This window comes from Hemitrygon akajei, chromosome 11 (genome assembly GCF_048418815.1).
Source record: "Hemitrygon akajei chromosome 11, sHemAka1.3, whole genome shotgun sequence".
Taxonomy (NCBI): Eukaryota; Metazoa; Chordata; class Chondrichthyes; order Myliobatiformes; family Dasyatidae; genus Hemitrygon; species Hemitrygon akajei.
In genome coordinates, this window is record NC_133134.1 from 161,581,833 (window position 1) to 161,596,088 (window position 14,256).

The 14,256-nt window shown below is 45.1% G+C and overlaps 1 protein-coding gene across 9 annotated transcripts in view; it reads right to left on the reverse strand.

The window, feature by feature from the left end:
- Positions 1-315: 315 nt before the first annotated feature.
- The window catches only part of LOC140736197 (protein CBFA2T2-like), a 189,594-nt gene continuing 175,653 nt past the window's right edge, over positions 316-14,256 (reverse strand). For all 9 annotated transcript variants that reach the window (XM_073062110.1, XM_073062103.1, XM_073062101.1 and 6 more), the window contains one exon: positions 316-11,292. In XM_073062110.1, the coding sequence (XP_072918211.1) occupies positions 10,979-11,292 (314 nt within the window). In that variant the 3' untranslated portion in view covers positions 316-10,978. The remainder of the gene's footprint in view (positions 11,293-14,256) is intronic.

Sequence of the window (14,256 nt, forward strand, 5' to 3'; positions counted from 1 at the left end):
GGTAAAGCCTGCTTGCATTCCTGTCTAACCTTCCCCTCTCATAATGCTGTACACTTCTACCTAATCCTGCCCCCCCCCCCCCCCGATTAAACACTTCTTGGAATGCTGTGCCAGTTTTAATCCTGTTTCTACTGGGTAATGTTTCTGTAAATCCTCCGAGAATATTTTTACCACGTTTACGTTAAAAGCGCTACAGAAAGCGAGTTTGATGCTGCGGTGAAATTCTGTGATTCTATGTTGGACACTAAAGAACTCAGCAGCTTCACCCTGTGGCCGAATACAAATATGCAAGATGTCATTAATCAACACTTCAAATTTTTACAAATATTTATTTACATTTACAACAGAGAAAGGGGAAAAAATACCCGATTTGAAGAAGCACGGCTTGAAAAGAAACGACGACTGCAGATCTGGTGCTAATCTCCGAGAATTAGCCACTGCATTGATGGAAGATAGGTCTGGAACTGTACTTCCAACATAGTCCACTGCCCACTCACCTTGTTGTTTGCCCAGGCTGAATTTTAAAAGAAGGGACGGGCAAGTAATGTCACCTTTGTCTTGGTTGTTGGAGTTAGAGAGCCATAGAGATAGGCCTTTCTGTCCATCTAGAATCTGCTTGTGGACAGTTAGACACAGCAGTCAGACTTCGGGCCTTGAATGCGCTCCACGTATAGGTCTTATTTACATCTGGTCTGGAGGGACAAGTGATATGCACAATCGAGGCTGCCTGACTCACAAATCAAAGTGCTGGGCTGCTGGTTATGTTGAAAGTACTTTCCTTCATAGGTTAGCTACTGCCCCAACAACTCTAGGAAAAGCTCAGACCAAATTAAGTTCTGGTTTCTCATTCTGACAAAGGCCAAGTGCAAGACCTGGCTGAGATATTTAAGATCTCTCTTTGGCAGAAACCTGGGGCCACACTTTGATATGCTGGCACCCTGACCCTTACATACACGACTGCTCCGAAACGACACAGATCCAATTGCGCTTGATGGTTACCCGTGTCTCTGTTCTGGGATTCACTGCCTGCTAGGGCAGTGGCGGCAGATACTTGTGAAAGAAGTCGGAACTGCAGATGTCGGAGATATTATGTGAAAGCATAAAACACTTAAGATATTCTGGGAAGAAAAACAAAATACTGAAAAGGATGAGGATTTTCTTTAGCCGAGGATGGTGAATCTGTGGAATTCATTGCCACAAATGGCTGTGGAGGCCAAGTCATTGGGTGTATTTAAAGCAGAGGTTGATAGGTTCTTGATTAGTAAGTGTCAAAAGGTTTTGAGGTGAAGGCAGGAGAATGGGGTTGTGAGGGAAAAGAAATCCGCCATGCTCAAATGGGAGAGCAGACTCAATAGTCCAATTGTCTTAATTCTGCTCCTCTCTCTTATGGTATTATAACTATATCCATAATTATTATCTAAGAATGAATAAATGAAAATCTAAAGGACAGCTCTTTTGATGTGCCAGCACACGGATTATGGGCCAAATAGCCTCATATAATTCTGTGAGAGCTTCTCATGTTCAAGCAGTGTTCCCTGCAGTATCAAAGTATCTCATCTAACTGGGAGCAAAGATAGACAGGTTTATATTTGTATTACAGGTTGAAATGATGGTAGGTGTTGGAGTTAAAACCCGAGTATGGGCCTGAGATCAGAACCTGAGATACACCATGCAATAGGTCCTTCTGGACCTTCCAGGCATGCCACCCAGCAAGCCCCGATTTACCTCTAGCCTAATCATGGGAGAATTGACAATGACCAAGTAACCGATCAACTAGTATGTCTTTGCAATGTGTAAGGAAGCCAGAGAACCTGGAGGAAACCCACGCACACGAGGGGAGAACGTACAAAATCCTTAAAGGCAGTGGTGGGAATTGAATCCAGGACACTAGTGCTGTAAAGCGTTGTGCTAACCACTACGCTACCGTGTGCTTTTAGAGCCAGAACACCTGGAAACTGCCTGTTCAGCCCAGTTCTTCAATGCCGACTCCGTTGCCCAGCGAGCTAGTCACATCTCTCGCATTTGCAATTAAGACATAAAATCCTTAAAGGACTCAGCTGGCCAGGAGCACCTGTGGAGAAATGGTTACTGATTCAGGTCAAAGGTTCTTCATCAGACTTTCAGATGAAGGGTCACTGACCTGAAACGTTAACTCCATTTCTCTGGCCCCAGGTCTGCTGAACTGGAAACTGAGTCGGCACAAGGGCCTGAAGAACAAGTTGAGTGCTGGCATCACATCTGCTCACATGCTCATCCACGAGAGATGGCTAATGAAGAAGTGGAACTCAAGAGGACATCGGGACTGGAAGAACCTAGCGATTTGTCTGATGTAACATGCATCCCTGAAGAAAGATGAGGGAGACATTAAAGTTCAGAAGAAGATCTCAAGAGACAGGAACATGAGGGGTAATTGTGTACAGGTAGACATATTGGGTAACTGTGACAATGGCAATAATGACATACTATAATCCTAAAGATTAGGCTTTGTGACACAGTGAGATTCGAGATTCTGGATTCAAGAATAGGGAGCCAGCATATTCTGTGCATTTTTATCTCTATTGAGTGCCCCAAGAGAGGTGTAAGGCAGTCTTTCACTTATCCTGCCCTGTTATTTAACAAGGTTGAGATCACCAGCTCCATAATTGGATAACAATTTGCTAACAATCATCATCAAATCTTGAGGCTGGTTTTATCTATGGTTTTACATGTAGGGGCATACACGGGAAAAACTCCACAACTCCAGAACCAGCAAGGAATGCAACAATTACAGATTAACATCCAGATGTGTTAATGGGTTCCTTAAACTTGCCTCACTTACACTGCTTCCACTGGCTGGTCACTACTTTGGCTGGCGTGGTGGATTGAAGTGAATGGAACCAACATCAAGAAGGGAACTTTTAAACGAGCTAATGTTGAGAGATCTCCAGCTGATTGTTCATTGAAAATGTAACGTGATGATCATGCGTCTTAGGTAAAGAGGCCATTTTTGGTTTGGTATGGATTTCTTCATTGCCCGTGGAAGGGTGGATTGAAACGATATTGTTCTGATAATGGGAGTGGATGCCATGTCTTGAGAAACCAGAAGTTAACTTTGCACAACCTGAATTTACATATTGCACAATTTGGGACAAGGTCACCAAACTATTGGCTGATTAATTTGTCACTTTATACCAGCAAAAAATATATACACATCTGTGAGGAAAAATCAAATACAGAACAAGTCTCTTTGTATCAGGGGTTCCCAACCTGGGGTCCACAGACTCCTAGCTTAACGGTACTGGTCCATGGCAGAAAAAAGGTTGGGAACCCCTGCTTTATATGGATTTTCCTTGGGATACAACGGTGGGAGTAGAAGCTTCTGTCAGGGTGGATTAATAGCACACAAGATTATGGGCAAAGTGTCATAATCAATAGAATGGCTAGTGTTACAAGTGCAACGGGGATAATAGATTGCTTTCGACAAGTATGCTTAGCCGGGCTTGCTAAATGGGATCCCTTACACGCCCAAACCCACACGTTGAAAGCCAGCATGATCAACTATTTAGGAGGGGCAGATGGGAGCAGAAGCAATGGGGGCTCTCAGGAGCAATGGTGCAAAGTTTTGTAAAATATACAGCATTCGCCCAAACTAACCTGTGCTGGTTTTTATGAGTTTTCTCCCATCCCATTTGCATTATCTCATCTGCAATATAATTTTTAACCCCCTTCCTCTCTCTTGTACTCATCCAGGTTTGATCTAAAAGCATTTAATCTTGAAATCTCGACTCCTTGTATGGGAGGGATTTCTGCATTCCAACCGCTCCCCGAAGAAAGACAATTCTTTTTTTTTTCATTATTGGATTTAATAATATAAAGTGGAATATTGTATCAACTGTATTGCCATAACTTCCGGGAAAGAAAGTCAGGAATGTGCATGTCTGATCCAATACCACATGCTCTGTCCACAGTCTGAATTATCCCCACTATTTCTACCCTTTCACTTGTCTGTCATTGATTAGAGCTGAAGCCCATTGTGGAGACAGAAGGGAGGGGCCACTGTCCCAGTCATGGGGACCTGTCCCTTCTGTTAACACCTCCCTGACCGTCAAGTTCCATTAACAAAAGTTGGGAAAACCCTTGCACGTTGGTGGCACCAGATGCACCCCTAGAGTGTACTTGGTCTTATCTTCGGGCAAAGGGAGGAGAGCTTGAGGGGTGGAGGGAGAAGAGATTAGTGTGGAGACGATACTTCAAAAGTTCGAAGCAGCAAGTTACAATGGGTCTTATCACCATTCGGATGAGTTCACTTAGAAACACCAGCAACTTGACAGGGTATCCAGGCTATGATCTGTAGTAGTCCTGAAGTACCAATTCACTGGCCTGAAATGCTGACTCTTTCGCTCTCTCCAGTCGCTGTTTGACCTGCTGAATATTCCTATTTTTTTTTTGTTTCTATCCAGAGGAGGTCATCAGTGGATGTGACCCTTTTAGTGGAATCTGGTCGTATCAGATTGGGAATCTAAGCAACTGAGCGGGTAATAATTCCATCACTCTTCTTCCCGAATGGAAGTATCTCCTCCCTTTCCGTCCTCCTCACTTTATCCAGTTTGGACCTCAAAAAAGCCCTTAAGTAGATTGCTTTAATTTTAATTTTGTATTTCTTGGAATGAGGAGAAAAGGAAACAATGAAAGTTAGAGGAAAGATTCAAACCTATTCTGAAGCTTAAGAGACATTTCAAGTCACAATTCATTGGATGCAACTCAATAGTGTATGGAGATCTTGGGGGTCAACCACCAGTGGCCAGGAATTCATTCCCAAGTTCCTGGAGTTTGGTCATGGTGACAATCTCCTGGAGATTCTGGGTCACATCCAGTGGGTTGGCAGATAACACCATTTTAAATGGTTTAATAGCACAGGGAATATATTTGTGGGAGGGCAGTAAGGGTGTTGCAAGTTTCTGTGCCAATACCTTCACGATGAGTCCAGCCCATAGACACAGAAGGTGCAGGAAGACTGGAATCAGTTTCATCTAATTAATTTCCCGAAGCGGTGATTATGTCAGAGTGTAGCACACACCAATGACACAGAACATATAAAATAAAACGGTGGCAGAAGACAAATTTGCCATTTTTATCGGTTGCTTACACAAATTCTTCTTAAATAAAAAAAAGACAAAAAAAATCAGTAATCACAACACGACAGGTTCACTGAAGAGAAAGAAGCCACAGGCCACAGAGGCTGCTTTCAATGACTTCAAAACTACAACATCTTACACTGACCATTCACAAGTGAAACAATTATAAACTGGACTTCTCATTCACTTACGGAGACACATACCCGAACAGAGGGATTAGTTTATTCGGTTTTCTTTATCTTTGTTGAATCCTGAACTTTGAGGTTTTGGTTGTTGGCCCAGCAAGCTAGGCCCTCTTCAACTTTGCTAAGCTAAAGAGAGAGAGAGTTTGGCTTCGGTAGCTTGGTTTGCGGAGTGATAATTTGGTTCAGTTTTTTGATTTTGGTGGACACACACACACACACTCTCTCTCACTCACTCAGTACGGAAGGCGCAGTGCTAGCAGTATGCTTCCAACCTGATCACAGCCTGGGATACCTAAAGGCCCCTGGTTTTACTGGGGATTCTGTAGGAGGACTCGAGAGGAATTAGAGGCAAAAATAAGAGGGTGCGCTGTGTAAAGGGTTCTGATCTGCATTGATCTTAAGACATTCTGTAAACGGACAACAAAGATTTCACTACAGTTTTAGAGGATGAAATGGGCTTGAGATTAGAGCAGCTAGAAGCAACAGGGTATCGTACAGGGGGATGTGATTCAGTGGTGTCTGTAATTCAGTGAAAGATACTTATCACTGCAGGTGCACTAAGGTATAAACCCCAATTTAACTCAGGCACTGGAGAGAGAAATTTAGACTGGAGTAGTATTCAAAGATTTGGACATGAGATTTTTTTCCCAACCCTTCGAGCTATGCTGCGTAACCCCCAACAAACCTGTTTAACTCTAACTTAATCATGGGATAACTTATAATAACCAACGAACCTCAGGTGGCACAGTAGTGTAGTGGTTAGTACAACGCTTCAGAGTACAGGCGGACCAGGGTTCAATTCCCATCGCCTCCTGTAAAGAGTTTGTACGTTCTCCCTGTGACCATGTGGGTTTCCTCCCAGTGCTCCAGTTTCCTCCCACAGTCCAATTACGTACCTGTTCGTTCACTGGTCATTGCAAATTGTCCCATGACTAGGCTAGGATTAAATCAGGGGATTACTGGGCAGTGTGGCGTTTAAGGGGGATGTGATTCAATATATCTCAATATTGGGTACGTCTGTGGACTATGGGAGGAAACCAGCGTATCTGGGGAAAACCTACACGTTCCACAGGGAGGATCACACACCCCTTTATATTGGACATTGCAGTCAAAAGCACCATATCAGGAAATGTGAGTTCAAAATGGCAGCTGGCGGTTTTTAGTTCAAGCCACTGAATGAAGCAAATCAAGAAGTCTGCTGGAGGAACAAAGTGGGTCGAGCAGCATAATTTATTTTTATCCATTTTCCCTCTTAGCCCCAATCTCCTGCCTTCTCCCTGTATCCCTTCATGCCCTGACCAATCAAGACTCCATTAACCTCTGCCTTACATATACCCAATGACTCCACAGCTGCCTGTGGCAGTGAATTCCACAGATTTTCCATCCCCTGGCTAAATAAATTCCTCCTCATCTCTGTTCTGAATGGTGGTCCCTCTATTCTGAGGCTGTGCCATCGGGTCCTAGACTCCCCTACCATAAGAAACATAGGGCTGAGAGGGAAATGGATCAGCCATGGTGAAATGGACAGACTCGACGGGCCCAATGGCCTAATTCTGCCCCTCTATGGTCTTAAATATTTTATTTTGAGATACAGTGTGGAACAGGCCCTTTCAGCCCGAGTGTGACGGCAGTTCTGAGTCGCCACCCGGGCGGGGCTTTCATGACTGACAGTGGTGAAAACCGAGAGGAAGCTACTGACACGATGAAGGAAGCCCTGAACACCCCCGGAGATGGAGGACCTTCATTGCTGACCTAAACGCCCGTGGTGTAATGGGCTGTTAAAAATAAAGGAACCACCCCAGAGTGTTTTTTTACAAAAAGCAACAGCACCACTGAACTCAAGTAAATCAATGAGTTAGAATTTTGATTCCTTGGTTTGTTCACTTGCAAACTGGCACTGGAGAGGGTTCAGAGGAGGCTCACGAATTTCCCCGGGAATGAATGGGTTAATGTGTGAGGAGCGTTAGATGGCTGTTGGTCTGTACTCAGTGGAGTTTAAAAGAATGGGAGTGGGGAGAGCTGGGGGAAATTGATCTCACTGAAACCTATGGAACATTAAAAGGCCTCGATACAGTGGACATGAAGAGGCTATTTCCTGTAGTGGGCGAGTGGAGGACCAGAGGGCTGAGCCTCAGAATAGGACATTCCTGTAGAACAGAGATGAGAAGGAATTTCCTTTGGAAGAGGGCGGTGAATCTGCAGAATTCAATGCCATTGACGACTGTGGAGATCAGGTCATTGGGTATATCTAAAGCGGATGTTGATAGGTTCTTGATTAATAAGGGTGTTGGAAATTCACATGAGAATAAATTAACCACGACAGCATAGTGGAGCAGATGGTGGGCTGAATGGCCTAATTCTGCCCCTGTGTCTCATGGTCTTATAACTGATTTGATATGCAGATTCTGTTCCCTGAGTGGAGCTGGTGCCCTAACAGTTGACAAACGGCATGGGACCTTCAGGGACTCTACATCAACACCAGAGACACTGTTGCTCTCAGCTCTACGGAGATTATTCATAAGGTGTTAAAATTTATACTTATGCTTTTTAGGCTAGAAAAAAATATGGGAGAGAGGAGGTCTGAGTTGGACTTCCAATGGCATAACGAGGAGTAATTTTGACTTACAAATAGTGGAGCAAGTCTGTGCAGTGGAACTTTGGCTAGCCAATGGTTGGACAGTGGGAGGAGGCAGGAGGTCCTGCAACAAAATCCTCAGGGATACAGTAAAGGAGAGACACCACTCTTGGTCAAGGGGAATGTATTAAATGTAGAACTCTCCACTATCAAACCATCCCTTGGGCAGAGCCAGGGAGGTTGATTACCAGCCAGCAGACGTGCAAGGCTCCATCTGACGGTTCAAGAGACTGAAAGTCACAGATACTCTTTACATACTCAAACACTGCTGAGGAGTGCCAATAAATTCTCTAAGTGGCAGCCAAGGCCAATTATACCTTATTATAGAAAGACCTCATGAAATGTCCAAGAATACATCCAACCGGAGCTTATTATCTCTAGAACCCAACTACGCTACCAGAAAGGCATCATTTATTCATGATAGTAGACAATTCAACCAGTGGCACTGCTAAAACTTGCCAAAACCCCTTGTCTACCAGGGGCTAATTACAGGGCAACTCCCATGTATATGGTGGCCATTTCACTTACACCTTCCAATTGGTCATTCAACTCTGCTGCCTGGCAATACTGAAGGCTAGTGGAAGGATTTCTCAGTTGCATCTCGTTACCTGCATCGTTTGATGAGTTGCAACTATCCAGTAGACAGCTTGAGCCCCCAGAATGTGTAACTGGGTTACCAGTGCTCACATTCCCAATGTAATTAGCTGAAGATCATATGGAGATTTATTTAGCAAAAACAAAAGTGCTTAGGAGTTACCTGAAACCATTAGTGAGGTGTCTATTATGCCTTTCTTGCCTATTATGTTCCTATTTGCCCATTATGAGTACCCAGTGCATTCTAAGCCATCAACTGGTTGTCCCTTTGCTACCATGGTCCAAGTCTGATACCTAATTCCAGGGAAGGTCATTTCATTGGTATACGCAAAGTTAAGAAATATATCAATACTCAACAGTTTGGCCAGTTCCAACCAAAGGAAGCCTGGTTGTCGGCGAAAGTTCTGAACAAATAACTGTCTCGTTTGCAGTTTTATTTATCTTGTGGTTGACCTCCCATGGAGTTACTCATGGCAAGGGTCCCAGTGTGTCCAAGGTGGGCATCGGTTGATAATTGGCCTCGTAAAGCAAAATGGAGTATAGGATACTGAAGTCAATTCTGTCCTTTTTTATGTTTTAGCTGGTATTAGATACCTCAAATGAGGATTGCCAAGGCCAGCACTGGCCCTAGGATTTGTGATGTGATTGGATGCTGCTGGACCAACTGGCCAACACCTATAGAAACATTAAAGAGAAGTAATTTGCAAGAGCTCAATTCCACAAATGGGTTAAGTTAATTATTCATGGCATAGTGTAACCCTCTCTAGTGGGATTCATGCATCGTCACCGTGGAAACCAGATGGCGTTCCCAGGATGCTTCAGGTGCATGAACTGTGAATGACGCACAGCCAACAGTAAGAGGCTGTTGCGGTAGTGCAGTGTGGACCTCTCACTGGCTTTGGAAGCCTGGCTTACAAAGCTTGGGCAAGATTTTTAAATCACAACCTCCCAGAATGGGGATTAATATTTGAGTTTATGGAATCACATGAAATTGGAGCTTTGTATAAGCCCTCCCAACAACACCCCACTTCTTTTAAACAGGAAGGTGGGATAATGGGGCAGCATTGTGGGATCTACCTGCTTGCTATACAAATCGGAACAAATTTAACCTTCATTCCCAGGCAACTCCTGACAGCCTCCACTAGAATCCTTCCTCACTGAGGGTCAGTGGTGGTGGGAAGGAGCACACAGGGATTGGAGGGTCAGGAGTTGCTTTTGGCAAGCTTGGATAATAGAAGAGTAAGCAACTGTTTCTAATACCTCAACTTCTGCTTCTTTCTTTATCCCCCCTCTCCTGTGCTGTCTCTTGTATCAGAAAGTAGTATTTCCCCTATTTTATTTTTGTATGATATTTATCTTCTACTTTCAGTCAGGGAAAGACTACCAAAAGAGAGAGTCTTTGGCCGAGGGCATTTAAGTATCTCAGGCAGCTGTCTACAGTGACCAGGGAGGAAGTAAGCAGGCACTACGTCACCAGATACCTGATCTCCCGACAGCCGGGAGGCCACACTCACGGTTCCCACGTCACCACAACTTGTGTTTTTTTTAAAAATTACATCTATGTGCCTCGAGCTTTTTACTGTTAGCGCACAACACGGATCGCTCGCTTGCTTTGAGGAGGTTAAAATGGGAGGTGAAGAGATACTTCTCAAGAGGTCAGTCGTTTCAAAAACGGTGGGCAAGGAGCAGGTCCCCAGCCATGGATCAACAGGTCCATCCTCCCACCATTTTCCTGCGGGAAGAGCCGTCAGCAATTGCTCGGATCTGTTAAATGCCCTGGTGTGAGGGACTGTCAGGGCAGAGAACTGGATGTAATGTCCCCCTGCAAGGGCGCACAACTTCCGCACTGCAGATTCCCACCCAAAGGGCTACGGAGGTTGATTACAAAAAACAATGTTTCTTCATCCTCCTCAAGAGCAGCGAGATTAAAAATAGCCACATTGCTTTGACTTTCTTTAAAAGTTACAATCTCTTGAAAGTGTTCCGCTTTCATCAAGAGGTAAAGAGTGCTTTGAATACACAAGGAATTGGCGTCCCGAGTCCATTTCGATGGCTGTGGAATCTGCTCACCTACACGAGGAATTAAGTCAGGATGTGAAGGCGGGTCCTGTGGAAAGGCAGCGTGGGGGCAGGAACACACAACGGGACAAACATGAGGAAGTTAATATCGACATATAGAGCATCCACTCTCAAATATTTCTGCTGCAAAGTCTTAAAGGCTTGAGCACTCTTGTCGGGTAATCAATTCCACAGTCGACTTCTGTGTGTGAGAGTCTTTGCCATTTAGCTGGTTTGGACTTTCTGAGGATGTGTGCACTCTTGTGAATATTAATCTGATGTAATCTTCCTCCCCCCCACCCCTCAATCAGTTGCCGATTAATTTGTTTTTTGAAGTCGGGATCTGCACCGGATACCAAACCACAGTCAGGCTGCGCACAGGGGTGGGAGAGTTAGTGGTTTCCTTCCTCCTCGGTGCAGGTCGGAGATTGCGTTACTGGACGCTGGCGTCGGGGGTGGCTGGGGTGGCTGACCTGGAGGTGACGGTGGACGGCGGGGTCTTCTCCAGGGCGGGGCTCTTCTCGCCCTTGGGGGCCTTGGGGACGGGGCCTCCGGCGGACAGGGCCTTGGCCTGGGCCTGCAGGTTCTGCCCACAGATACGGTGGTGCTTCTCCCAGTCCTTGTGCTGGCAGAAGGAGCCACAGTAACGGGCTGCATTGCACCCGCTGCAGGTCTCGCTGGCCTTGCGTCCGCAGTTCCAGCAGCTCTGAGGACAGAAGACAGGGTTAGATGTCAGAGATCAGTGTTGGGGGAGGTCAGAGGTTACCCTCAATGGGCAACACTCTTGCTTCTGAGTGAGAATGTGGAGAAGTATTTGACACTAAGAGAGCTCCGCGCCACCTTTAGGATAAGATAGAGACTCACAACATGAAAAAAGGCCCTTCAGCCCAAATGCCCCATGATTCCCATCTCTACTCATTCTACTTGCCCCCATTTGGCCCCTATCCCTCTATAGGCCTTCAGCCCACGTAATGCATGCCAAACTATTATTCTGCCTCGTCCCATTAGCCTACACCTGGACCAGAGCCCTCCACACCCCTCCCCATCCAAACTTCTCTTAAATGTTGAAATCAAACCCACATCCATAACTTCCACGGGCAGCTTGTTCCCCACTCTCACCACCCTATGAGTGAAGAAGCTCTCCGAGGTTCCCCTTAAATATTTCACCTTTCATCATGATAATTAGTTCTAGTCTCACCCCACCTCAGTGGAAAAAGCCTGCTTGCATTTATCCCATCTATACCTTTCATATTTTTGTATACCTCTATCGAATCTCCTCTCATTCTCCTATACTTCAGAGAATAAAGTCCTAACCTATTCAACCTTTCCCTCTAACTCAGGTGCTCAAGTCCCAGCAACATCCTTGTAAATGCTCTCTGCTCTCTTTCAGTCTTGTTGATATCTTTCCTTGCGGCAGGTCATCAGAACGACACACAGTGCTCCCAGTTAGGTCTCTCTGCTTTCCAAGCAACTTTCCAAATACCTTTGAAACGTCGTTCGTGTACCTGTGTCAATTCTTCCTTCTGGCAGCTCATTCTATCTACTGGCCAGTCTCTGGCGAAAAACTTGCCTCCCCTATCTCCTATCAAGTCTCTTCCCCAAACACCCCGCACACATTAACCCTATCTCCTCTAGTTCTTGATTCCCTAACCCTTGGAAACAGACTGTGCACTTTGACTCTACCTATGCCCCCCATGACCTATAAGATTGCCCCTCATTCTCCAATAAATAATGACCCAACTGCTCAACCCTCTCGGTCCCTCGCGTTCTGGTAGTCTCTCCCCTGCACTCTATCGAGCTTAGTGGCATCTTTCCTATAGGAAGGGAACCAAAATGAAGACAATATTTCAAATGTGGCCTCACCAACATTGTTAAAACAAAGCCATGAAGTCAAAGAAAGACACAGCAGAGAAACAGGCCCTTCTGTCTATTGATTCCATGCCAACATTCAACCTCCCATTTACATCGATCCCATTTTCCCATTATCCCACTGTCTTATGAACTTGCCCTGCATTCTACCACTTACCTGCACACTAGGGGCGATTTACCCTTCGGCAATTAACTTACCAACCTACACATCTTTGTGGGATGGGGATGTGGAGGGAATCCATTCAGTCACGGTGAGAACATGCAAATTCCTCAGAGAAGGTATCTGAGCTCAGGACTGAACTGAGGTCTCCAGCTCTATGCACACTGTGCCAACCCTCTCTGCTCTCACACTAAACCATCCGGAGATATTACTCCAAAATACAGAGAGCAGAGAAATAGTTATCCCTCAAATACATCTCTAAAGCTAATACTATCCCGTAGCTGAGACCTGTTTGTAAAGTCACAGTTCCTCCCTCTCATCGCCCCTAGCAGCATGCAAAGACTCAGTCCATCACGGGTAAAGCCCTCCCCACCACTGAGCACAGCTACACGGAGTGCTGTTGCAGGAAAGCAGCATCGAGCATCTACAACCCCCACCGCCCAGAGTACGTTTTCTTTTCGCTGCTACCATCAAGAAGAAGGTACAAGAGCCTCAGGGCTCACGCCAACAGATTCAGGAACAGTTATCGCCCCTCAACCATCAGGCTCTTGAACCGGCTTCACTTGCCCCATCACTGAAATGCTCCCACAACCTATGGATTCACTTTCAAGGACTCTTCATCTCATGTTATCAATATTAATTGTTTATGTATTATTATTATTATTTTTCCTTTTATACACTGATTGCTCGTCTGCCCTGTTGGGTGGGGTCTTTCACAGATTCTATCATGGCTATTGGATTTATTGAGTATGCCTGCAAGAAAATGAATCTCCGGGTTGCATACGGTGACATATGTATGTACTTTAATACTAATTTCACTTCGAATTTTGAAGAGTCCTTCATTAATCGGAAGGGCTTCTGGGGAACCTGGAAAAGGAGCTGTGAGAGGCCCCTCAGCAAACGCAAACCCTCGCTCCTTTCAGAGTCAGTATCAGACCTATTATCACCCACACACGGTACGGCATGAAATTTCTTTTGTTTTGCGGCTGTGATACAGTGAAATACATTGAAAATTACCATTGTTACTAGAAGAAACATAAAAAAAAAGTGTGTACAGAGAGCAAAAAGTGAGGCGGTGTTCAGAGGTTCATGGTCTATTTAGAAATCTGACTGTGAAATGGGTTCCTAATGCACTGAGTTGGGTGTCTTCAGAGTCCTGATGGTAGCAATGAGAAGAAGGCATGGTGAGGATCCTTAATGATGAATGCCAACCTCTTGAGGCATTGCTACTGAAGATGTCCTCGATGGTGGGGAGGTACCAGAAATTGACCCCTTGGCTGGTCAATCTATTTACATAATTCCCATTTTATATCCTCCCCACATCACCATCAATCGCACCACTCACCTACACACCAGGCACAATTTACAATGGCCAATTAACCTACCAACCCACATATCATGGACATATTTAAGGCAGAAATCGACAGGTCCTTGATTGGTAAAGGAGTAAAGGAATAGAGGAAGAAGGCGGGAAAATCAGCCATGATGGAATAGTACAGCACATTATTATTTTTCCCTTTATACACTGATTGCTCGTCTGCTCTATTGGGTGGGGTCTTTCACTGATTCTATTCCTTCGGCCCACAATGTTGTGCCGACCCTCAAACCCTGCCTCCCATATAACCCCCCACCTTAAATTCC